General features: G+C 43.6%; 1 protein-coding gene across 4 annotated transcripts in view; it reads right to left on the bottom strand.

The window, feature by feature from the left end:
* lnx2b (ligand of numb-protein X 2b) overlaps positions 1-22999 on the bottom strand; it is a 78893-nt gene extending 55894 nt beyond the window's left edge. For 3 of the 4 annotated variants that reach the window (XM_038776082.1, XM_038776085.1, XM_038776084.1), the window contains exons 1-2: positions 22851-22999; positions 15657-15832 (exon numbers count right to left, since the gene is read on the bottom strand). Coding sequence is in view for 1 of the 4 variants with exons in the window: in XM_038776085.1 (XP_038632013.1) it covers positions 15657-15673 (17 nt within the window). In the remaining 3 variants the exon portion in view is untranslated. The remainder of the gene's footprint in view (positions 1-15656; positions 15833-22850) is intronic. The other variant, XM_038776083.1, reaches the window with a different exon arrangement.
* Positions 23000-25033: the final 2034 nt, after the last annotated feature.

Genomic DNA, 25033 nt, shown 5'->3' with positions numbered 1-25033 from the left:
GATGTGCAGGGTAGGTGGATTGGCCACGCAAAATTGCACCTTAATTGGAAAAAATGAATTGGGTACTCTAAATTTAATTTTTTTAAACTCAGTTCTCAAGCACTGAACTGAACATAAGGGGAAGTGAAAACAGCTTTGGGCTTAGTCCAACCCACATTAAAGAAGTAACAAGGAAGTAACATTAGTAAAGTGGCACTTTGTTTCATTATCACAGAGTTCGATAAACTGTTTTTGAAATCCCTTCTCACATCAGGATGTATGGTGGCTGCACTGGAAACCTACTGTTACTTCTGCATGTACTGAATTCTTTACAGCTTATTATAGGCAGATTGCAGATGATTTTGAAATATCATTTTTTTTATAAATGATCATTTCTACGAGGGGACATCATTCATCCATGGCAACAGTAACCGTTATAAGTAATTGGCTGCACAATCAGACCTTGACAGCGAGTTAAAAGGGAAGAAGTTGTTCTAAAATGAGGACGGGTCTTCATTGAACCGTAGAATAGTTACAGCATGGAAGAGGTCATTCTGCCCTTAATAGCCATTTCAGCTCTCTGCAGGAGCAACTCAGCTGCCTTTTCCCCCAAGGCCCTTCAGAATCTCGCTATAGGTACCCTTCCAATTCCCTCTTGAAAGCTACAAATGAATCTGCCTCCACCACATTCTTAGGCAGTGCATTCCAGATCTTAACCAGTTACTGTGCAAAAACCCTTTTCCTCATGTCGCCTTTGGTTATTTTACCAATCACCTTAAATTGGTGACCTCTGGGGCTGGATCGGAGAATCGCCGGCGGCCGGCGTGAATCCCGCCCCTGCCGGCTGCCGAATTCTCCGGCTCCGGATATTCGGCGGGGACAGGAATCGCGGTGCGCCGGTCGGCGCCCCCCCCGACCCCCCTCCCCCCAGCGATTCTCCGGCCCGAAGTCTCACTGCTGTTATGCCAGTCCCACCAACGTTAATCAAACCACATCCCTTACCGGCGGGACTGGCGGCGCGGGCAGGCTCCGGGGTCCGGGGGGGGGGGGGGGGGGGGGGGGGGGTGGGGGCGGGGCGATCTGGCCCCGGGAGGTGCCCGCACAGTGGCCTGGCCCGTGATCGGGGCCCACCGATCCGCGGGCAGGCCTGTGCCATGGGAGCACTCTTTTCCTTCCGCGTCGGACATCAGCCTCCGCGATGGTCGACGCAGAGATGACCCCCCCCCTGCGCATGATGCGCGGGGATGACATCAGCAGCCTCTCCAATCTATCCATGTAACTGTTGTCCTTCATCCCTGGCACCATCATTGCAAACCTATGTGACACTCTCTCACAATGCCTTCATATCCTTCCTAAGGTGCGGTGCCCAGAATTGAACAAAGTAATGTCGCCATAGTCCCAGACGACCTTAGGTTGCTTTCCCCTTTGATGGGCGAGCTGACTGGTGGATTTAACCTGAATAACTTTACAAAGCAATCCAGTTGCAGCAGAACCAGTGCTTTAAAAAGGTTCATAACTTCCTTGCTTCCCTTTTCTATCCTTCCATCTATAAAGGCCAGAATCTTGAAATGTCTTATTCACAATTCTCAAACTGCCCTGCCACCTTTGATGAATTATGCACATATATCCCCAGGCCGTACTGCTCTGTATCCCTTTTCGAATTAGTATCCTCCATTTTTTGTTGTCTGTCCTCATTCTTCCTACCAAAACGTAGCACTTCACACTTCTCTGCCTTTCATTTCATCTGCCACTTGTCTGCCCATTCCAGTCCATCACTATCCTTCTCACAGCTCACTGTATTTTCAAGTTTTGTGTCACCTGCAAATTTTGAAATTATGACCTGAATGTTTCCCAACACATGATATCTAATCTTCCTAAATAAGTCCAGATCTTTTGTTTCATTATCTTGAACTCAGTTTTCTTTGTGTTTCAATGCCTTTGTTCTGTGATACCACTCTTGCCTGATTCAGAAGTTTGCCCCACTCCAAAGATTTGAGCACATAATGCTCAGCTAACATTTCAGTGTTCAGCAAGTGCCACACTCGTGTAGGTGCCATCGTTTGAATGAGGCATTAAACCTGCCCTCAAGGTCAACGTGAAAAATCCCATTACACTTTTCGAAGAAGAGGAGGAGTTTTCTGCCCTGGCCAACACTGATCCCACATTTGACATCACTGAAACAGATTATTTGGTCAGTTGTTTAATTGTTACTTATGCTCTAGTAGCCCGGCACAGGTTTCTGTTACAGTGGAGAGATATGCGGCCCCCGAGTTCGGAGGCCTGGATCAACGACATGGCTGGGTTCATCAAGTTGGAGAGGATGAAGTTTGCCCTGAGGGGGTCGGTACAGGGGTTCTTTCGGCGGTGGCAGCCCTTTCTCAACTTCCTGGTGAAGGGGTAGAGAGTGGTCGGTCTCGCCAGCAACGTGGGGGTGGTTTGAGGGTTTGTTTTTGCGGCGGTGGGTTTGCTATGTTGTTATTTTCTTCTTTCTTGTATTGCTATTGGTTTTTTGTTTTATTTTGGGGGGGGTGAGTTCTTTTCTTGTGTTGGTGTGGAAACACGCCTTGTTTGTTTTAAATTGCGGGGAGAAAATTTGTTATTGAAAAACTTGAATAAAATTTTTTTTTTTTTTTTAAATTGTTACTTATGGACGGATGCTACGTGCAAATTGGCTGCCTTTATTGCAACAGTAACTACACTTCAAACTATTTCATTAGCTTTGGGATATTCTGAGGTTGTAAAAGACAGTATATAAATTAAACATTTTCTTTTTAGTTCATCTGGATTAACAGAGCAGAATAGACTATTGTAATGATTTTTATTGCTGAGCCATCATGGGAAATGGAGACAGGAAACGTTGAGCATTTTAATATGAACATCTAATGATGTGCACAAAACTTGTCTAGTTGTTTATAAAGGTTTGTTCCCTTTGCTAGATAGAACAGTATTTTGTTAAATGCATTTGTGTGCTCTCAACCAAGTGAGTAAGAAGTATCAATCAGCTCAAAACCACCCAAAGCGCAGTTTGAGTTGCATTAAATTGTCAACTTCAAGAGAGGTCACAGGATAGATCATTTTTAAAAATAAATTTAGAGTATCAAATTAAGGCACAATTTAGCATGGCCAATTCACCTACCCTGCACATCTTTTTGAGTTGTAGGGGCGAGATCCATGTAGACACAGGGTGAATGTGCAAACTCCACACAGACAGCGACCCGGGCCACGGTCGAACCCGGGTCCTCAGCGGCGTGAAGCAGCAGTGCTAACCAATGCACCACTGTACCGTCCTATAGGATAGATTATATGAGAAATCAAAGTAGAAACTGTATGCCTTTGGATAAGGCTTCTTGTCAGAGAGTGACAATGTTTCTCAGGGGATAGCAGAGGATATCTTGAATCTGGCTATATTATATCTGACCCAAGCATGGTAGATGAACATGGTATTAAGGTGTGACATTTCCTACAACAGCCACCTGTATATCGCTCTGTGTGAGATAGTCACATTTAAGCTGCAGCCCACACCCTGTGCCATCCCAAATTAATTAACATTGGTAGTATAACTATTCAACTTGTCCTTGCCACCCGTGATGTTCCAGACTGTATGACACTAGCCAAACAATAGGTCTTGAAACATTACTGTTAAAGTTTTGACAGTTACAATACCCAGCATTGTGTATCATTACTGTAACTTAATTCACTATACAGTTCACTGGATTTCCGTTCCTTGATGCTTTCTGCCATGGAAACAAGGCGGCAAAAGAAAATCAGTTGCTATATTTAGATCGTATTTCTCTAAATGAACTACGCCTTGTGCAATCAGAGCTATGCCAGGAATCCTCGAGGGAAAACTGTCCGTCAATAGTACAGAACAATTTCATAACAACACAAGGGGAAAATGTGAATACTAAAAAATAGGAAGATGAATACTAAAATGAACATTTGAATCAGTTAAGACTTCGGAGCAGTCTCTCAACAATCCAAAACTTGTCTCTCACGTTCTCAGTTTTGGGGACGACATGTCAAGGCAGCAGTGGTTTCTAGCCAGTATCCAAGTTAGCAAGGGCCAGAAGAATAATCAGGTGTGGGCGAGAGTCCTGGTAGAGTTGCATTTATTTAGCAGCTCATACTTCCCAACAACATTAAATACTTCAAACGACAGATTCACTTTGAAGCTCAATGGATGTTCTGTAGATGGCAAAGAGAGGGAAGAAATTTATCAAGAGATGGAAGGGCAGCACGGCGGCGCAGTGGCTAGCACTGCTGCCTCACGGCGCCGAGGTCCCAGGTTCGATCCCGGCTCTGGGTCACTGTCCATGTGGAGTTTGCGCATTCTCCCCGTGTTTGCGTGGGTTCCGCCCCCACAACCCAAAGATGGGCTAGGTGGATTGGCCACGCTAAATTGCCCCTTAATTGGAAAAAATGAATTGGGTACTCCAAATTTATTTTTTAAAAAGAAAGGGAGAAAGGAAAATCTATAACTAGGGACCACCAGGGATCCCTAACCAGTGATCTGACTGCACAACCATCAATAGACTCATGAAATGCAGGTTGTGGCAGGAATCACACAATCCCCTTTCACCAAATTGCAGAAAATATAGTTAGCAAGTTAAAGAGAGGAGGTGATTTGAAAGGCACTGTCACTTAATTCTAACAGAAGTAAGATGCCAGTGCCTCCAGACCAGGATAAGAAAATTCAGTGAGTACCTATATTCCTATTGAAGTATACCTTAGGTTGGGATAGAATTTAGTTCAGCTGTCATATTCCTTTTAGATTAAAAAAAAACTGAGTGACACTGACTGTTCAAGTCCCTCTCAAAGAATAGCCACTAGGGCATGGGTATACTAAAAAATGTGAATACTAAAAAATAGGAAGAGGTCCTGAAGTCTTGGCCTAATGAGAGTCAGGACATCTAATGCAGTGGGCAGGAGCAAAGTAAGATATTTAATATTTGTCATATGGGGTGGCATGGTGGCGCAATAGTTAGCTCTGCTGCCTCACGGCGCTGAGGACCTGGGTTCGAACCCGGCCCCGAGTTACTGTCTGTGTGGAGTTTGCACATCCTGTGTCTGCGTGGATCTCGCCCCCCACAACACAGAAAGCTGTGCAGCATAGGTGGATTGTCCCTTAATTAGAAAAAATATTCGGGCACTCTAAAAAAAAATTTTTTAAGTATTAATTTGGATTTTGTTTATGGGCAATTATATAGGTTATTGATATGATCGTTTCGTATGCTCGATACAGAGGCTCAAAGGGAGCTCTTAATATATACAAGGTATCTTTGTAAATTTGATTTTTAGTTTATATTTTTAAAAAAGTAATATTTTAAATGGATGTTTTGATTTTAATCAAAAAATAATCCAGCAACAAATGTCACAACAGGTCAACTGTTCCATTAACTACAAGAACAAGGTATGTAGAACAAGCGACCTCTGTGCACAGCTAGAGTAAGAATACCTTTTATCGAAAAGAACACACCTGTCACTGTATAAAGTTGTCAAACAACCCTGCCCATTCTTCACAGGAACTGCCTTCACCAGGACCTGTGTTTGCAAATAGCTGGGAGCCTGCTCTGCTATAGGCTCATTGCAAACAAAATAAAGCTTGGCAGCAAGTCAACTTGTTTTCCATTTCATCATCCGGCTGCCTATCTGCCTGTTGGCTATATGCTAATCAGCATGAACCATCTGAGAAAATGGAAACAAATCAGCCTGTTGCTCTTAGCTTTATTTACATTGCCATGTCATGTTCCTTCATTTAATAATGAACATAATCGCCAAACGTTTGGAAGTTTACCTCCAAGTGATGCAGGGAAAAGTGTAATGCGGCAGTTATTAGAGGGTGCAATTAACAATTTAACAGGTTGTGTTATGATTTGCGTGCTGAATCAAGGCTGAGAGAACACCACGTGATAACAGACATGCATAGTTCATACTTCAATTATACCCTTTAGATGCCTTTGCATACTGATGATAGGCAAACATCGTCACTGGTGAGAATGGAGCCTGGTGTTTGGTTTCAGTCGCCACTTTCTTTTTTGCATCAAAATAAAATAAATTCAATGGCGCCTGTGCACCACCTCATTGGAGTGAGTTAGCTGACCATTGCAGCAGAGGTCAGCTAACTCACCTGACCAGGAAATGTAACTGGGACCTTCTTAATCTGTCTGGCCCAGTAACACACGAGACTGTGCCTTTGCTAATGGGGTAATCAGGACACTCAGTGGTCATTTCATTTACAAGTTTTGATCTCCAAAGCAACCAGTCAATCAGAACCTCTTCCAAAGAATCAGCATGGGTTCATGATTTTACTTTTAAAATCACACATTACAAACAAGGGGCACTAAACTCTTGTCAATAAATGAACACTTCCAAAACGATGGGGAAATAAAGAAAACTTTGCACAAAAAAATAATCTGTCCATTTAGCCCTTGTCAATCTATTCTCTCTGCTTCTAAGACTACTGCTCTTCCCCTTCCCTATTTTCTTTCATATCATCTCCTTCTCCCAAATCATTTATCTTTGGAAATGTCTTCATCCCAGTGCCTGCTTCATTCTCGGATTTACTTTTTATCTAGGTTCATTCACGGCCTTGGCCTTGCTGCTATCCTATTCCATGACTCATTTTCTTCCCTTCGCCATCGACATTGCAGAGCACTAAATCAGTAACATGTGGCGAATTTGTATTAAATCAGTTGGTATAAAAAAAACATGTGAATGTTCATAAGTAAATTATGGATCTTAGTAAGATGCTAGCTGCAGTGTATTCACAGTGCATAACTGCTTCCATATATTCCAGCTTTCCAACCCTAATCATGAAATAAGTGCCTTAATAGTGGAGAGGGTGGTGATAACAGAAGCTAGGAAGAGGCAGCACAAATAGTGATCAGATAGCAACGCCGACTGTCAAAAGCCCATTTGTCCAATGCATGCAATGAAGCTGTTTAGTACATTCCATCTCAATGAGAGTTTCCTTAGGCATTGGGAAGTAACAAGAACAGATGTTATTTAAAGCTTGTGCAAGCAGCAGCTTGGTATCTTTCAAGCGTTTTGGAAAAGACTGAATTTTCATTTTACTCTAATAATGTCCTCAGTAATGAGAAGGCGCCCTACCAAAAAAAAATTAATCTTTGTTAAGACGGCGTGCAGGGCAAGGGAGCAACAGATCTTCAGCTATAGTGCGAAAACGGACTTGGATTGTCCCACAATGGGGTTACAAATAATGAGCGGCAGTCCTCACTCTTTATTGTTAACCAGCGAGTCTTGCAGGAAAATGCACGTGAACATCAAATGAAATGAAAAAATGAAAATGAAATGAAGGCACAATTAAGATTGGCTGTGGTGTATCTGTACGGTCTAGTAATCTACTGGTCACATTTAAGCTCCAGCTTCCTGTCTGAAAAATAACCGCATGGATGAAAGAAAGACTTGTATTTACGTCGCACATTTCCTGATCTCAGGACCCCCTTGGAGCGCTTCACAGCCAGTTATGTATGTTTTGAAGCACAGTCACTATTACTTTTTTATTCTTTCACAGGACCTGGTTGCCAATGCCTAAGCAGCATTTTTATTGCCCGCCCCCAATTGCCCTCGAGAAGGTGGTGGTGAGCCACCTTCTTGAACCTCTGCAGTCCGTGTGGTGTAGGAACACTCACAGTGCTATGAAGGAGGGAGCTCCAGTATATTGACCCAGCGACAGTGAAGGAACAGTGATATAGTTCCAAGTCAGGATGGTGAGTGACTAGGAGTGAAACCTCCTGGTGGTGGTATTCCCATGCATCTGCTGCCCTTGTCCTTAAAGACTGGTAGAGGTCAGGTTTGGAAGGTGCTGTTGAAGGAATCTTGGAGATCTTGTAGATGGTCCACACTTCTGCTATTGTGCATTAGTGCGGAGGGAGTGAAAGTTAATGGTGGTGGATGGGGTGCCAATCAAATGGGCTGCTTTGTCCTGGATGGTGTCCAGCTTGTTGAGTGTTGTTAGAGCTGCACTCATCCAGGAAAGTGGAGAGTGTTCTATCACATTCCTGACATGTGCCTTGTAGATTGTGGAGACACTTTGCGGAATCAGGAGGGGAATTACTCGGTGCAGGATTCCTAACCTCTGATCTGTTCTTGCAGCCACAGTATTTGTTCAGTTTCTGATCAATGGTAACCCCCAGGATAATGGGAGATTGAATTGGAACAGTGGGTATTGTATTGTGGGAAAGGTAGCAGTCGATTTCACAAAGCAATATCCTACAGACAGTGTAAATATGACTAGAATCTGTTTTGATGATATTGGTTGAGGGATTTATTCAAGACACTGGGAAAACTTTCCGCTTCACAGGAGTGCCATGCAATCACCATCGGCTGAGGTGTCAGACAGCTGCCTGTGCCCATAAATAACAGGTGTAGGCCATTCAGCCCTTCCTACCTGCTATGATCTTAATAAAGATCATTGCTGCTCTTAAGGAATCAGTCAAAGAGAAGGGAATTAGTGAAAGGGAAGAGAAAATGTACATCACCCCAATGAATCTGACCGCAGCCAGTTTGAACCAGCAAATGTCACTCAACGATATATTAATGATGCTTTAAGAAGTGGGCAGCACAGTGGGTTAGCACTGCGGCCTCAAGGCGCCGAGGTCCCAAGTTCGATCCCGCCTCTGGGTCACTGTCTGTCTGGAGTTTGCACATTCTCCCTGTGTCTGCGTGGGTTTCGCCCCCACAACCCAAAAGACGTGCAGGGTAGGTGGACTGGCTAAATTGTCCCTTAATTGGAAAAAAATGAATTGGGTATTCTAAATTTTTTTTTTAAATGGTGCTTTAAGAATAAAGTGAGGGATTTGCAGTTTCTGGAGCTTGCAATGCACCATCCGCTGCTGCTGCAAGTGTGACAGTGTGTCACACAATGATGCCCAAAGGAGCAGCGCATGGCACCTGTAATAAACTTAATATATTATACCTTTCCCCCAAATTGATACGTTAATGGATATGGTGCTCGGTTTTGCAACATAATAAAATCTGTCCATAGCCATCACAGTAAATCTGGTTTGAAGAATTTCTACTGATATTAATCTCAGGGCCAAGAAGAATTCATGGGTTGGGTATATCATGTTATTTGGGGTCCAACCCCATAGGCTGAGTTTTGCTGCCAGCGAGTCCAATTTCAAAATTCATTATTGATTAGAAATCAAATGGAAGTTAAGAATTGGTATTTGTAATCTTCATTATTTAAACAGAAATGAATGTCACTCTGACCTGGGGGCCCTGGGAGAGTTGCATTCACATTCGCTAAACCCTCATCATTGCTGACTATTCCACAGAATATCACCCTCGAGTCATAATGACTGTGCTACTTTCCTCACACGTTGCCCTTTCAGCCACATCTATAGTGACATTTATCTTGTCACACTTATAGTGAGGACCTTGGGCCTTAATTATTAATGAATGCACACACTTAAAGAAAATGTATTAAAAGCTGCGCAGCAATTGCAGACTTCCAGAAAAGAAAAATTAAAAATTGAAATTCTATTTGTCAGCCTGCTATTAAAAATTTACTGAACAGAAACTGTTCAGTTCACTGAACTGTAACGAACTGTAGCATAGTCTATGTTTATGAAGGTCTTTGACCAGGTCAGTCAGGGTTCTGCTGTTCCAGCATTATTTTTCAATTCACCACACTACTGAAACACAAAACAAAGTTTAGCAAACCTTCCCGACTGCAATGTTATTTTAAAATAAATTTGGCGTACCAAATTCAATTTTTTTCCAATAAAAGGGGTAATTTAGTGTGGCCAATTCACCTAGCCTGCACATCTTTGGGTTGTGGGGGTGAGACCCACGTGGACACGGGGAGAATGTGACATGGGGCTGGGATCGAACTCGGTTCCTCGGCGCCGTGAGGGAGCAGTACTAACCACTGCGCCACATGCCGCCCCCAATGCTATTCAATGCTGACCCAGTAAAGGCGCTGCAATCGATCCAACTCAAGCAGAATGTAGCTACTTGCAGCCTTTGTATGCAACAGACCTGAAACTGAAATGTATGGTCCCGAGATCAGCTTCAGTTTCCAGTCTCTAAATCTGTTGCTGTTTATTGATGGAAATTAGTAATACTATGATCCTATACTATTTTGTCACCAAGCTTGCCTGGCATACTGGCAGCAGTGTGCTATCGGGAGAAAAAGGCTATAAATCTGCTTACTCTTTGTACCATAACACAACGTAAGGCTGCTGATTCCCAACGCACAAATCTTACGCAGTCAGATTCAAATTCAAAATGTACAGCCCGCACAATGACACTGGAGACCCATCATTTCCTGGGTCCCTTGATATAAACCATGACTTGTTTTCGGGCTATTAATTATCTGGAGTAGCTTCAATGTGGCAGCATACATGCCTGGCATCATAAGACTGCAGCATTTCACGGCACGCATGGCACTGCACAGTGGCACAAAAAGAAATTTGGTTAATGTTGTTAAGTATTGGTTTTAAATTGTGGACTTTTTAAAAGAAAATGGAAGAACTGTTCATAATACCTCATCTCATCAGAAGCCAATTGAAATAAGAGAGCACTGATCACATGCCCATGCTAGTACATTTTCTGAACTAGCTTCTAATAACTCCCAAGAGAATAGAAACAAATTGGAACTAAAACATGCAGGAATGGAGATTGGGTTTTGCTTCACGTGCCTGCATCCAGGAAGAGGCTTAGTTCACTCGTCCGGTTATTTTCTAGCAGGTTTTCGCCCAATTTTCTCTCCTGTCCCACACAGCAGTTACAAATCTTGCTGACAAACTGTTGCACAGTGCCCGACATACTTCGGTGCCTCATTCCTCATTTGGTCATTCTCCACATTGGAGGGCATTCTCAACTACAGAGGGCATGAAAGACCAGCCTTTACTTAGGCACAATTGGCACAGTTACTTTGCAATATTTAATACATTTTCTTTAATTTTGTGCAACCATTAATGATTAAGACCTGATGGTTACGCAAAAGTGCGACACGATAAATGTCACTGTAGATGCGGCTGAAAGGGCACCGTGCGAGTTAAGTAGCAGTCATTGTGACTCAATGGTGAAGCACTATTGCTGACCAAGAAGGTCCCAGTCTCAACCTGTGCGGAGTCAGCTGAACCACGGCAGGAATGCTACAACTAATGTATATTGCAAGTATAAGCTGCAATATTTAAGTGCAGTGAGGATTCTTATGGGGCTTGACAGGGTGAATGCTAAAAGGATGTTTCCCTTCCTGGTAGAGTCTAGGACCAGAGAACACAGTCTCGGAATAAAGGGGTGCCAATTTAAGATTGAGATGAGGAAGTGTTTCTTCTCTCATTAGGGCGAGAATCTTTGGAAGTCCTTGCCACAGAGGGCCGTGGGGGCAGAGTCCTTGTGTACCTTTAAGGCTGAGATATTTCGATTAACGATCAGTAAGGGAATCAAGGGTTACAGGAAAGTAGATGTGAGGAATTTCGGAGCAGACATGATCCTATTGAGGCTGAACGGCCTATTCCTGTTCCTATTTCTTATGGAGGAACCTCAGTGCCACATGTCGAAAGAAATCATACTGTTTTGCACTCGTTACGATAAGGGAGATGTTAGGAAATTGGAATCGAAGATGTAGTGGACAATTTAAGGGTTAACAGACTGAGGGCAAACCTGCTAGCATTGAGTCAGAACTATACACCCACACCTGGCCTGAGTTCCATTATCCCATTCAGACATACTCACTTATTAAATGGGAATAAACAGGATACCCCTGGGCAGCATGGTGGCTCAGTGGTTAGCACTGCTGCCTACACCGCTGAGGACCCGGGTTTGATCCTGGCCCCAGGTCATTGGCTGGTGTGGAGTTTGCACATTCTCCTGTGTGTGTGGGTTTTACCCCCGCAACCCAAAGGTGCGCAGGGTAGGTGGATTGGCCACGCTAATTTGCCCCTTAATTGGAAAAAAAATGAATTGGGTGCTCTAATTTTTTTTTTAAACTACTAAAGAAAATAAATATCATACCAAAAGTTTTATTCATGTTTCAAACCTTCCTGATATTCCTACCCAAGGCATTTTTCTATAAAATCGTTATAATAATTTCAGATTTGAGGGCAGCATGGTGGCGCAGTGGGCTAGCCCTGCTGCTTCATGGCGCCGACATCCCAGGTTTGATCACGGCTCTGGGTCACTGTCCGTGTGAAGTTTGCACATTCTCCCAGTGTTTGCGTGGGTTCCGCCCCCACAACCCAAAGATGTGCCGGTTAGGTGGATTGGCCACGCTAAATTGTCCCTTAATTGGAAAAAAGAATTGGGTAATCTAAATTTAAAAAAAAAAAAATCTGGAACCAATTGAGACGACATTTGGTGCTAGCCATTATTTATGGAAACCACCGATTCAGTATGGCAAGATTAGATGCAACATTTAAACAGTGGCATAAAGGGGAGTTGAGACAGGTAAAAGACATTTTCTTAGAAGGTAGGTTTGCGAATGTTGAAGAACTGAGAGAGAAACATAAATGCAGGGTGAGGGGAAGTTTAAATATCTTCAATTATGAAATTTGGAGTTGTACTCTTTCCCTGCACTGCCTGACAACAACCTGCTTGATTGCTCTTGGCAGATGAGTTGGGAGATAGGAAAGTTACTTACATTATAGATTCCTGTAAAGAAAATATCGATTGAGATTTTTTTTAAAGTGGGAGGGAGAGTTGGAAATGGAATTAGAACAGGGAGTATGAGTGAAATTAAGCAAATTGTTAATGCTACATCTTCATGAGCAAGGAATAGCTTAATATAATTCAAGGTAGTACATGTCATAATATACATCCATGTATATAATGGAGTGCAGACAGGCAGTGATTAACACACAGGATGACCAGTGAGCACACAGAACACAGCAGCCAATCACCAGACAGGACACGACCACTATAAAGCCAGAGGGCACCAGTTTTCCCGCTCTCTCGGGATCCAGCCTCTGAGACAGTCAGAGCTCGTGAGCAGCAGCTAGTACAAACACCATGTGGTAGTCAGTTAGTCTGGTCAGGCTAGCCTCAGGTCTCCAGTCAAGTCAGCATAGTGTCAACCCACAGTTGAACATGTAAAATAGATGTTAAATAAAATCGAGTTGCATCTCATCAAGTGTTGGAAGTCTGTCTCGCGCTACACTGCATCAAACGCAGTCCACATAGACCCAGCCTACCCAACACATCAGTACACAGGGCCCAGAATGTACAGGAAAGAATGAACAGATTCTTCACAGAGGTAGAAGATAAACATGAGAGGTAGAAAGGAGGTTCCGCTAACCATGTCCACAGGTTCAGGTCATGTCCATGATTAGTGGCATTTTGGATCTCTGTATTTAAAACATTTTGAAAAATTGTGGAGGTGAAAATACTATCGGGACCTCCTGAGGCAATTCTTGGAGTGTTGGAAGTGCCATGTCTAATAGAAGGGAAAGAAGCCAATGTGGTGGCCTTTGTCATATGGATCACCCGGAGGCGAATTTTATTAAAATGGAAGTCAGAAGATCCGCCAAAAGTACCAACATGGTTGGGGGATGTTGTGGAATTCCTTAAACTTGGGAAAATTAAGTTTGCCCTTCGTGGCTCAGATGGGGAGTTCTGGATGAGACGGAAGCTGTCCGCGTCTCTATTTACAGATCTGTTTCATGCCAGCAAGTAAAGGTTTAATGGAAATTTAAAAAAGTTATCTCAAATTAGAAGAAATGTATTTTTTTTATTTTGCTACTGATTGATTGCTACATAACAGTATAGAAACACTGTGGGTGTACTCAGCAGTTCAAGGTGGCTCACCACCACCTTCTCAGGATGGGCACTACAGTATTGGCCTTGCCAGCAAAACCCACATCCAGGAATTGTTTTTTAAATGGGCTGTTATGTAATGCATTGGTGGGAGGGAGGAAATACTATAACTAATCTCAGTACCCATGGGTTAGCAATCCTGACCACAATCCGGTGACACCTATAGGAACTGGGAATGTGTGATACTTGGCTAAAGACAAAGGCACACCCAGCTTTGATGCTCTCCTCACTCATTGTCATAGCTTACACATGGAGCAATAGCCACTTGGGGCGATTCAGGAGAGTGCCAGCTCTCCACAGAAACCCCCCCCCCCCCCCCAAGTAAGGGTGTCACCATACATCAAGCAGAGAAGCAAAAATTGGAGGGAACAGAATTGTTTCAGTTTGGTTTTGGGGGACCATCCTCCACCTCAATTTTCTCTTTGTAAAATAGTGGCCCATAATTGGACGCGCTTCCACTATGTATTGGCAAAGAGCTCTTTAGTGCACTGCCAAAGGGCGAGTTCCCATCTGTGAGATGGTGATTGCCAGCAAATTGCGTGACTGCTACAGGAATCATTGCCAAGCCCAACATTGTCCCCATAAGATGTAAAAACATCACTTTTACTTCAGGAACCAAGAGGGCGTCAGTTTAAGATGCATCGGGGAAAGTTTAGAGGCGATGTGAGAGGCAGGTTTTTTTTTTAAAACACAGAAGGTGGTTGAGTGCCTGGAACGTGTTGCCAGGAGAGGTTGTGGAAGCAGATACATTAACAGCGTTCAAAAGGCATCTTGACAAATACATGGATAGGTTTGTTATAGAGGGATATGGCACTAGGGAGCTGAGGGTTTTGGCCAAGGTTGGTATCATGACGGTACAGGCTTGGAGCGCCGAAGAGCCTGTTCCTGTGCTGTATTGTTCTTTGTAATCATCAGACGTTGTCACGCTGACTAATTTTTCTCATTCTCAGCTTGACCACAGATGAGGAATTGAACCAATCTGAAGATCATTCTTATATCGATACCAGACTGTTCAGTGCATTAAGCTACTTATTGGGAACACTTTGTTCATACTGGGTTTAACTCTGTTGTGATGGCAACAACACAGTCAAAACACATTAGCAGGTGGAGCTACATGACATACTTAGCAACACAACAGGACCAAGTTGAAAATCAACCGGCAATAAAAACATATTACATGAAAGCCTTATGGAAACAGACACTAAACTCAATTGTTTTAGAATCTCCCAAAAAAAGATTAAATCCACTCCTTAAAATGAGCTCATGGTTTACTGAAACCTGCTGCAGCGTTTTTGCATTCCTCAGCCCCACCTGACTGTGTACAAGTCTCTCGTGATGTCATCACACGCGTTATGCATCGTCATGATAAAAATAATTGTAACACATTTACATTTTACTACAAATAAACATTAAATGGGCAGCACGGTGGTGCAGTGGTTAGCACTGCTGCTTACAGTGCTGAGGGCCTGGGTTCGATCCGGGCCCCAGGTCACTGTCTGTATGGAGTTTGCACATTCTCCGTGTGTTTGCGTGGATCTCACTCCCACAACCCAAAAATGTGCAGGGTATGTGAATTGGCCACACTAAATTGCCCCTTAATTGGAAAATAATTATTGGGTACTCTAAATTTATACACAATAAATAAATAAATAAATAAACAAACATTAGAAAGGAAGACTTTGCGAATAATTTGGACTGTTTTTTACCCTTCCAACGCCTCATTAGGCTGCACGAACACCAACCTTTCTACATCCAGGTGTGATATCAGCTAATGATCAGGAATTGAAATCCAGATAAATATCCTAGCCCTCAAATAAAAAGGCGGTGCAGGCAACTACTACACCAACAGAAGAGCTGCTTCTGCAAAGGAACCTTCCGGGTCTGTGACTCACCTACTTTCCAGACACATTCACACCCATCCGGGAAGCCCCAACTTGCTCTTTCTTGTGCTCCCTTCAAAAGACCATGATGTAATATAAATAAGACGTTTTCAGTATCACAGAAGATTCTCAGATTCATCTTGAGATAGATAGGCAGGAAAGCAAGTTCTGAGGAGGATGCAAAGAGTCTGCAAAGAGATATAGATAGGTTAAGTGAGTGGACAAAAATGTGGCAGAAGGAGTATAAGGTGGGAAAATGTCAGAATGTCCACTCTTGTAGGAAGGAAAGAAAAAGCAGAATGTTATTTAAACAGAGACTGCAGAATGCTGTGGCACAGAGGGATCTAGGTGCCCTTGCAAAACATTAGCATGTGGTTACAGCAAGTAATTAGAAAAACAAATAAAATGCTGCCCTTTGTTACAAGAGAGATGCAGTATATAAAAGTGGGGAGGTCTTTTTTTTAAAATAAATTTTAGAGTACCCAATTATTTCTTTTCCAATTAAGTGACAATTTACCGTGCCCAATCCACCTAACCTGCACATCTTTTGGGTTGTGGCGGTGAAACCCATGCAGATATGGGGGAGAATGTGCAAACTCCAAAAAGTGGGGAGATCTTGTACAACTCATTAGAGAGACCACAAGACTATGTACAGTTTTGGTCTCCTTATTTAAAGAGAGATATACTTACATTGGAAGCTCTTCAGAGAGATTTCACCAAGTTGGTTCCTGGGATAAAGAAAGTGGTGCCTTATCAGGAAATATTGAGTGGGTTGGGCCTATATTCATTGGAGTTTAGAAGAATGAGATCTTATTGAAACATATGAGATTCTGAGGGGGGTTTGGCAGGGAAGAAGCTGAGAGAATGCTTCACCTGATTGGAAAGTCTAGAGAGCACAATTTAAAAATAAGAGGGCTCCTATTTAAGATGGAGGTGAGGAGGAATTTATTTTCTCCGAGGGCTGTTGGTCTTTGGAATTAACAACCCCAGAGAGCTGAATAGGCTTGAATATGTTCAAGGTTGAGTTTGGCAGGTTTTAATTAGATCTACAAGGGAGTCAAGGGTTATAGGGAGCAGACAGGAAACCAAAACTGAAGCCACGATCAGATCATTAATGAATGGTAGAGCAGGTCCGACGCACCATATGGCCTACACCTGTTCCTATTTCTTAAGTTGTATGCTCTTATGAAATAGACAGGTAGGGTTTCTGAACCTTCTGGATTGGCCAAGAATGATCCCAGCATGGCTGACTATTGTCCCAAGCACTGGCAGTACCCATAAGAGTAATGGGGCCTCACGGTAGCATGGTGGTTAGCATCAATGCTTCACAGCTCCAGGGTCCCAGGTTCGATTCCCGGCTGGGTCACTGTCTGTGTGGAGTCTGCACGTCCTCCCCGTGTGTGCGTGGGTTTCCTCCGGGTGCTCCGGTTTCCTCCCACAGTCCAAAGTTGTGCGGGTTAGGTGGATTGGCCATGCTAAATTGCCCGTAGTGCAAGGTTAATGGGGGGATTGTTGGGTTACGGGTATACGGGTTACGTGGGTTTAAGTAGGGTGATCATTGCTCGGCACAACATCGAGGGCCGAAGGGCCTGTTCTGTGCTGTACTGTTCTATTAAAGAGAGAAGTACTTCACATCCATATTCCATGCTTCTTCACACTCACTTTTCAGGTTTAGAGATTGGCCCAAAATGCAACCAATGATCTTGCAGTAGTAATAATTCAATCTATTGATTCCCTGCTCCAAAACATATTCTTCCCAACCCTAGTCTGATCCTAGAATCACCTAGCACAAATGGAGGCCACTTAACCGATTGTACAGGATTGGTACCAACTCTTTGAGAGAGCAATTCACAACCCTGCTCTTTTCCAATAACCTGGCAATGGTTTTCTTTTCAAGGAAGGATCAAAAATTCCTTCTGAAAGTTACCGAAATTTGCATCCACTGCTCTGCAAGGCAAAACACCACAGTCATAGCAAATGGGAAGCATGGTAGCATTGTGGATAGCACAATCGCTTCACAGCTCCAGGGTCCCAGGTTCGATTCCGGCTTGGGTCACTGTCTGTGCGGAGTCTGCACATCCTCCCCGTATGTGCGTGGGTTTCCTCCGGGTGCTCCGGTTTCCTCCCACAGTCCAAAGATGTGCAGGTTAGGTGGATTGGCCGCGATAAATTGCCCTTGGTGTCCAAAATTGCCCTTAGTGTTGGGTGGGGTTACTGGGTTATGGGGAAAAGGTGGAGGTGTTAACCTTGGGTAGGGTGCTCTTTCCAGGAGCCGGTGCAGACTCGATGGGCCAAATGGCCTCCTTCTGCACTGTAAATTCTATGTAAAAATCTATGTAAATCTCCACTGCATTAAAAAAAAATCCTCTGCTTCTTTTGCAAATGATCTTAAACACGTGCTCCCTGGATACCAACCCTCGTACCCATGGAAAAATGTACTTCTTATTGACTCAAATACCTTCTTGATTTAAACAGCTCTATTAAATCTTCCTTTCTCTTCTCTAAGAAGAGCAACCCCAGTATCACTAATCTCTCCACAGAACAGAAGGCCCCACCCTGGGTATTATTTTGGGAAATCTCTTCCCCAGGGCCTGGACATCCTCCCAAAAGGTGTGGTGCCCAGATCTGTAGGCAGTCTTTCTGCTTGGGGCTCATCCAATGATTTCTAAGTGTTTAGCATTACTTTCCTGCATTGGTACCCGCCGCCTCGATTAATAAACCACAAACCATGAATGTTATTTTTTTTAAACAGTTTACCCTGCCGCCTTCCAGATATCTGAATATGGAATAATAATTTTTTTTTTTTAATATACTCCGGAACTAAATGTCCAATGTCCCTACCCAGAATGTATTGCTTGCTTGACTGTACTCATTCCAGAGGAGTCACTACACCGCTACAGAAAGGGCTCTTTATGTGATGATGAATTGTGTACTTCATCAATGCAGAAAGTATGGATTAATTTTACTGATTAAAAGGGATAAATTATGAGGGCAGGTTGCATAGACAAGGCTTATATTGCATTAAATATAAGAGATTGAGGGATGATCTAATTGAGATGTTTAAAATGATTAATTGCTTCGGTAGGGTGGAGAAAGAAAGATTATTTCCTCATGAAGACAAGGGCATAATAAAACAAAATGCCTGGGCTTCTGTCAATTGAGACGTTATGATGGCAATCTGTTATAATTATGGTGAACAAAGCATATTTAATAATTACCAGGCATCTCTCGTTAAGTTGTTTTCTCATTCAACAGTCACTCTAGAGAATAAATTGTCAGTGGAAACCTTGCAAAAATTCAAAATATATTATATCATAGGGAATGTTACTTTTCAAGAGAGAGGATTTCAAATTTACAGAGGCGTATTTACAGTTAGGAAAAGGAGGTTTAGGAATAGGGCAGCACAGTAGCACATTGGGTAGCACTGTTGCTTCATAGCTCCAGGATCCCAGGTTCGAATCCCGACTTGGGTCACTGTCCATTTGGAGTCTGCATGTTCTGCCCGTGTCTGCGTGAGTTTCCTCTGGGTGCTCTAGTTTCCGCACACAAATCCTGAAGGACATGCCGTTAGGTAATTTGGACATTCTGAATTCTCCCTCTGTGTATCCGAACAGGCGCCAGAATGTGGCGACTAGGAGCTTTTCACAGTAACTTCATTGTAAGCCTACTTGTGACAATAAAGATTATTATAAGATTATAAGTAAACTGCCATATATCTACAAACGAGCAGCCTGTTGTTCTTTGCATCTGAATGATAATCGGCGGCACAGTGGCAGAGTGATTAGCACTGCTGCCTCACAGCTTCAGGAGCCCGTGTTCAATTCCTGCCTCCGCTGACTGTCTGTGTTAAGTTTGCACTCTCCTCCCCCCCCCCCCCCCCCCACCCACCCACCCACCCCGGTGTTTGCGTGGGTTTCCTCTGGGTGCTCCGGTTTCCTCCCACAGTTCACCCTGGTGCTATGAAGCCATAGTGCTAACCACTATGCTACTATGCTGCTGAAGTCAGCAGTCTTGGCACTATATCTGTCCCTGATCTTTCACTGTGTCAAGATATGCATGTTAGGTGGGTTGGCTATGCTAAATTGCCCCTTAGTGTCCAAATGGTTGGGTGGGGTTACTGGGTTATGGGGATAGGGTGCAGGTATGGGCTTAAGTAGGGTGCATCACCTCCTTCTGCACTGTAAATTCTATGATAACTTTTTTATTTTCCTGAGTTTAAGAGATTAACACGGCTGAGAATACTGTAACTCCAACTTTTGAAAGCATTCCTGTTGAAATTTGATTGGGGATTGTTTCTGCCTTTAAAAATCGAAGTGTAATCTTGCTACTTTTATTTTAGTGCCAACTAATAATACAAGTGCTAACCACTCGAGATTCTGCGAGGTGTATTTGTTTCAGTCTATAGGATTACCTCAGCGGCAGCAGCAGAAATCAGGACTCATGAAGAACAATGCTCAGTTTGCACTTGTTAAATGTTTTGATGGCAATTTAAAGTTAATGACCGGAGATGTTAATCCTATTTTGCATAGCAGGAAATAAATTAAGCATAGCATCGAAATTCCACTGCCTGATTAACTGCCAATTCGGTTTGTTTGACTCTGAAAAACAATTACTTAAATAGGTGCGAGATCCCGAGTGTTTTAATTCTGTGCAATCGGGTCTGAATTTCATAACCCAGAAACAAACTCTAATCACAAACCAAATTTTGCAATTTACAAGCATCATCCACTTCTGCAGGTTGCATGTCAGGCAACACTGCCGTCACATTTACAAACCACAGCCAGTTTAAATAGTGTTTCCAAATCAAAGTGCCCCAAACTGGAGTACAATTTAGACAGCAGGGTTCAGGTATTGACCGCAAAGTGATTCTGTATTATCATGTCATCAGTGAAACAGCATGATTGCGTAAACATAGAGACACATGGAATTGGCTCCAGATGTTATAACAAGCTAGCAGAAAATTAACCTGTCAACAGCTCACAGAACCCACACAACTGTGGTTCTGCAATGTATTAGGTCTCTGGGGACAACTATTTTGATTATGAGGAGTGCCACCAGTACTGTGTGTAAAGAAAACACTAAATCAGTGAATGGAAATTTTAAATTGGTGCAAGTGCAATTTCAAGGATTGAATTTAAAACAGAAAACAGCATCTATGTTCTTGCTGTTTTGCCCTTCACATAAACATAGAATTTACATTGCAGAAGGAGGCCATTCGGCCCATTGAGTCTGCACCAGCCCTTGGAAAGAGCACCCTACAGAAGCCCATACCTCCACCCCAGTAACCCCACATAACCTAAGGGCAATTTATCATAGAGATTTATCATAGGCCTCACGGTAGCATAGGGCCTCACGGTAGCATGGTGGTTAGCATCAATGCTTCACAGCTCCAGGGTCCCAGGTTCGATTCCCGGCTGGGTCACTGTCTGTGTGGAGTCTGCACGTCCTCCCCGTGTGTGCGTGGGTTTCCTCCGGGTGCTCCGGTTTCCTCCCACAGTCCAAAGATGTGCGGGTTAGGTGGATTGGCCATGCTAAATTGCCCGTAGTGTAAGGTTAATGGGGGGAATGTTGGGTTATGGGTATACGGGTTACGTGGGTTTAAGTAGGGTGATCATTGTTCGGCACAACATCGAGGGCCGAAGGGCCTGTTCTGTGCTGTACTGTTCTATGTTCTATGTTCTATGTTCTATCTGTTCATGCTGTTTTACTGATGACATGATACTACAGAATCACCTCACGATCAATCCACCTAACCTGCACGTCTTTGGACTGTGGGAGGAAACCCACGCAGACATGGGGAGAACATGCAGACTCCGCACAGACAGTGACCCAAGTTGGGAATCGAACGTGGATTCGAACCTGGAGCTGTGAAGCAACTGTGCTAACCACCCACTGTGCTACCGTGCTGCCACAGAAAGGAAGAATTCAGATCAGCGACAACTTCACACCCATTTAGAAATATAGTTATGCCGTATAGATGGAGCACAACAGCATTCCAAGCCGTGCAAACGATCTTGAGGGACAGGCCTAAACAAACATTTGAATAACAAAAGCGTAGGTTTGGAAGAATAATTCTAATGCAAACAGAACCTGGAGTTGAATCTTCCATCTTAACCTGCTTTACCTGCTTGGCTCGTCCGGAGATCCAGTGCACATTGAATCACCTATCCTCCCCAAATGGAACCGATTGATAACGATGCACCCCCCCCCCCACAGACACACACACACACCCACTCGTCTCACCCAGGATAATCATTAATCATTCGATCAGTGTTTGCGGCCTCTGTATCTGTTTGTACAGCAAACGCTCGGGATTGGCACAGTTTGCAAACTTTTAACTGTTCAATTCAACAACTGCAATTGAACTTCGGCTTGGCTGATCATGTGGAACCCCTACCCCAGAACTGGAATCGAATTCCAAAGTCCCAAATGTTTGTCACCCCGCCGCCGTCGTCCCTGTCATGACCGTGAACTGGACGTTTTAGTGTTGGAACGCTCAAAATCCGCAGAAATTGGGATTTATCCTCCAATTAATTTCTACTTAATTCTCGGTCCGGGCATTGTAATAAATCCGACATAAAGTCTGGGCTTTCAATGTCCCCCATCATTTCAATTCCACCGCGATCGCCCACCTTGGTATCGACAAGGTGATTTCACGCCCTCATGCAGTTTCAGTACAATTTCATTCTGCCGGAATCCTGATCCGCGGTAACTAGTTTTAAAACTTTCAACAGCAGTAACAAAAAGAAAAGAAATGCTAGCCTACCCCCCGAGCAAGTATCGGGTATTTTAAATTTCCAGCAGCCCCGCATCACCCACACTTCCACTAATCCTCCCTCTGTACCTGTAGGCTCAACGCAGCTCACTTCCACCCCCCCACCCTGACTGACGCCAACCATCATCGATCCATGGAACAAAGAGCTGGAGCAGCCAGCAATCTCTCTCTCACACACACAAAATTAATAAAATGCTCAAGTTGGATTGGAAAGTCCAAGAAAACTCCAGCGGCGCCTCACCATTTTCAGTGGCGGCCGCGCTTGAAACTTACCTGTGATACCTTTCCGGTAAATGGGAGGGAATCACCAAAGCACAACGAGTCCTTTTTGGATTGAACAGGAATAGAGAAAGTCCACCCCCTCGCTTCAAAACACAGATCTTTCACCCCCAGCACTCACACCACACAAAACAACAAGGAGACATATTCACCTCTCTGCTGAACGACGTGCAACATTCGCCACCGTCTGAAGCACACAGATGCCAACAGTCTTCAGGAGGCTCACTGTTCACCTAATCCTTTTTTTTTGTTACAAAGAGGGAAATAAAGGAAAGGAACTGACGTTTGGGAGGCGGGCTGCGTCAGCAGGGAAACCTGTACGTCAAGCTAGCCACACTGGGAAGGTTCCTGGCTCAATGATGTGCGATCGATGCCTTTGGGTTTAATAATTTAACTGTGATATATGACCCCCCTCCCCGCAATATACCTTATGTTTCACTGCAAAATACAACTAACCGTTTATTGAAAGCTCCTTAGATTTGCGAGCAGGTTAAGTCCAGACAAAGATGTATCTGAAATAATGTTTTGACTTGATGAATATTCGTTGTGGATTCCATTCTGCAAACTAACCGACACCCCCACACCTTTTGCAGCACAGACGGAAATGGTATTACCTCAAAGAAAAATCGTGTAATTTTGTTGAATTGTCTAGACATGGCACCTGTGACAACTCGTAAAACGCATAAAGTGAACCCATCCTCCCCCACAAAAGCAGCAAGTTCCAGACACCGTCAACTCATGGTTGGTACAGCTTTTAGTGGAGATTGTTACAATCCAGGACCAGACCCCAACAGTGGCTAGGGCATGGGACAGAAACCCCAATATTTTTATTTTTTAAAATAAATTTCGAATACCCAATTCATTTTTTCCAATTAAGGCAATTTAGTGTGGCCAATCCACACAGCCTGTACATCTTTGGGTTGTGGGGGTGAGACCCACACAGACACGGGGAGAATGTGCAAACTCCCCACGGACAGTGACCCAGGGCCAGGATTAATCCTGGGACCGTGGTGGCGTGAGGCAGCAGTGCTAACCACTGCACCACAACGCTGCCCTAGAAACCCCAATATTTTATTTTAATTTTGTAAGACTGTGAGGAAAGGATACCCTGCTCCAGGAGTGATTTCACGTAAAATAGGGATATGGTATATTGAAACAAAATTTATTACTAACACGTATTAAAATATCTTTAATATCAAACAAGAAAATAGCTTACAATTACCCCTTAAACAATGCTAATCAACACAGTGACACAAGAACCCTTAACTGCTATCTTTACTCCCGCTCAAATAACAAAACCATCTCAGAACCTAATCCACTTTCAAATACTGTTAGCAGACTCTGGAATACTTGTTGTATAGATATGTCTTGGAGCCTCCACTTTGAGAAAGAGAGATCTTTTAAGACTGCTTGAAAGAAAGAGACCTGGCACCCTGTCAGGATAATGCAGAATCTCTGGCTGCATTCTTCAGAAACTTCTCAGCTCCCCTTCCAACCAAACACTATGAAAACCTCAACACCTGACTGATTCAGCGCCTGGCTCCTCCCAGTAACTACATCACCTTACTAAACTGAACACAATGCCTCTAATTATCTACTCCCAGGAAACCCTCTTAATATAAAGAAAAGTTCAATAGCCCAAACTTTTACAGTGCTTTAATTGCACCTCTGGCACCAAAAAGCCTATCTGCCTTTCAAATCAGGATTTTTAAAAGCATGACTGTAGCAGTAACATACTAATAAAGACTTTTAAAAAAAAATTTTAAGTACCCAATTATTTTTTCCAATTAAGGGGCAATTTAGAGTGGCCAATCTACCTACCCTGCACATCTTTGGGTTGTGGGGGTGAAACCCACGCAGACACGGGGAGAATGTGCAAACTCCACACGGACAGTGACCCAGGACTGGGATTCAAACCCGGGTCCTCAGCGCCGTAGGCAGCAATGCTAACCACTGTGCCACCGTGCTGCCCCTAGTAAAGACTTGTAACCCCTACTGCTGCAAATAATTATAATGCAATATATATGAAATTCCTTCATTAATCGCAACATGCTCTTTGAACCTGTAGCACATAGAACATACAGTGCAGAAGGACGCCATTCGGTCCATCAAGTATGCATCGACCCACTTAAGCCCTCACTTCCACCCAATCCCCATAACCCAATAGCCCCTCGTAGCCTTTTTGGTCACTAAGGGCTATTTATCATGGTCAATCCACCTAACCTGCATGTCTTTGGACTGTGGGAGGAAACCCACGCAGACACGGGGAGAACGTGCAGACTCCGCACAGACAGAGACCCAGCGGGGAATCGAACCTGGGACCCTGGCCCTGTGA

Source organism: Scyliorhinus canicula, chromosome 17 (assembly GCF_902713615.1).
Source record: "Scyliorhinus canicula chromosome 17, sScyCan1.1, whole genome shotgun sequence".
Lineage (NCBI taxonomy): Eukaryota > Metazoa > Chordata > Chondrichthyes > Carcharhiniformes > Scyliorhinidae > Scyliorhinus > Scyliorhinus canicula.
This window is presented reverse-complemented; position numbering and strand designations above follow the sequence as displayed.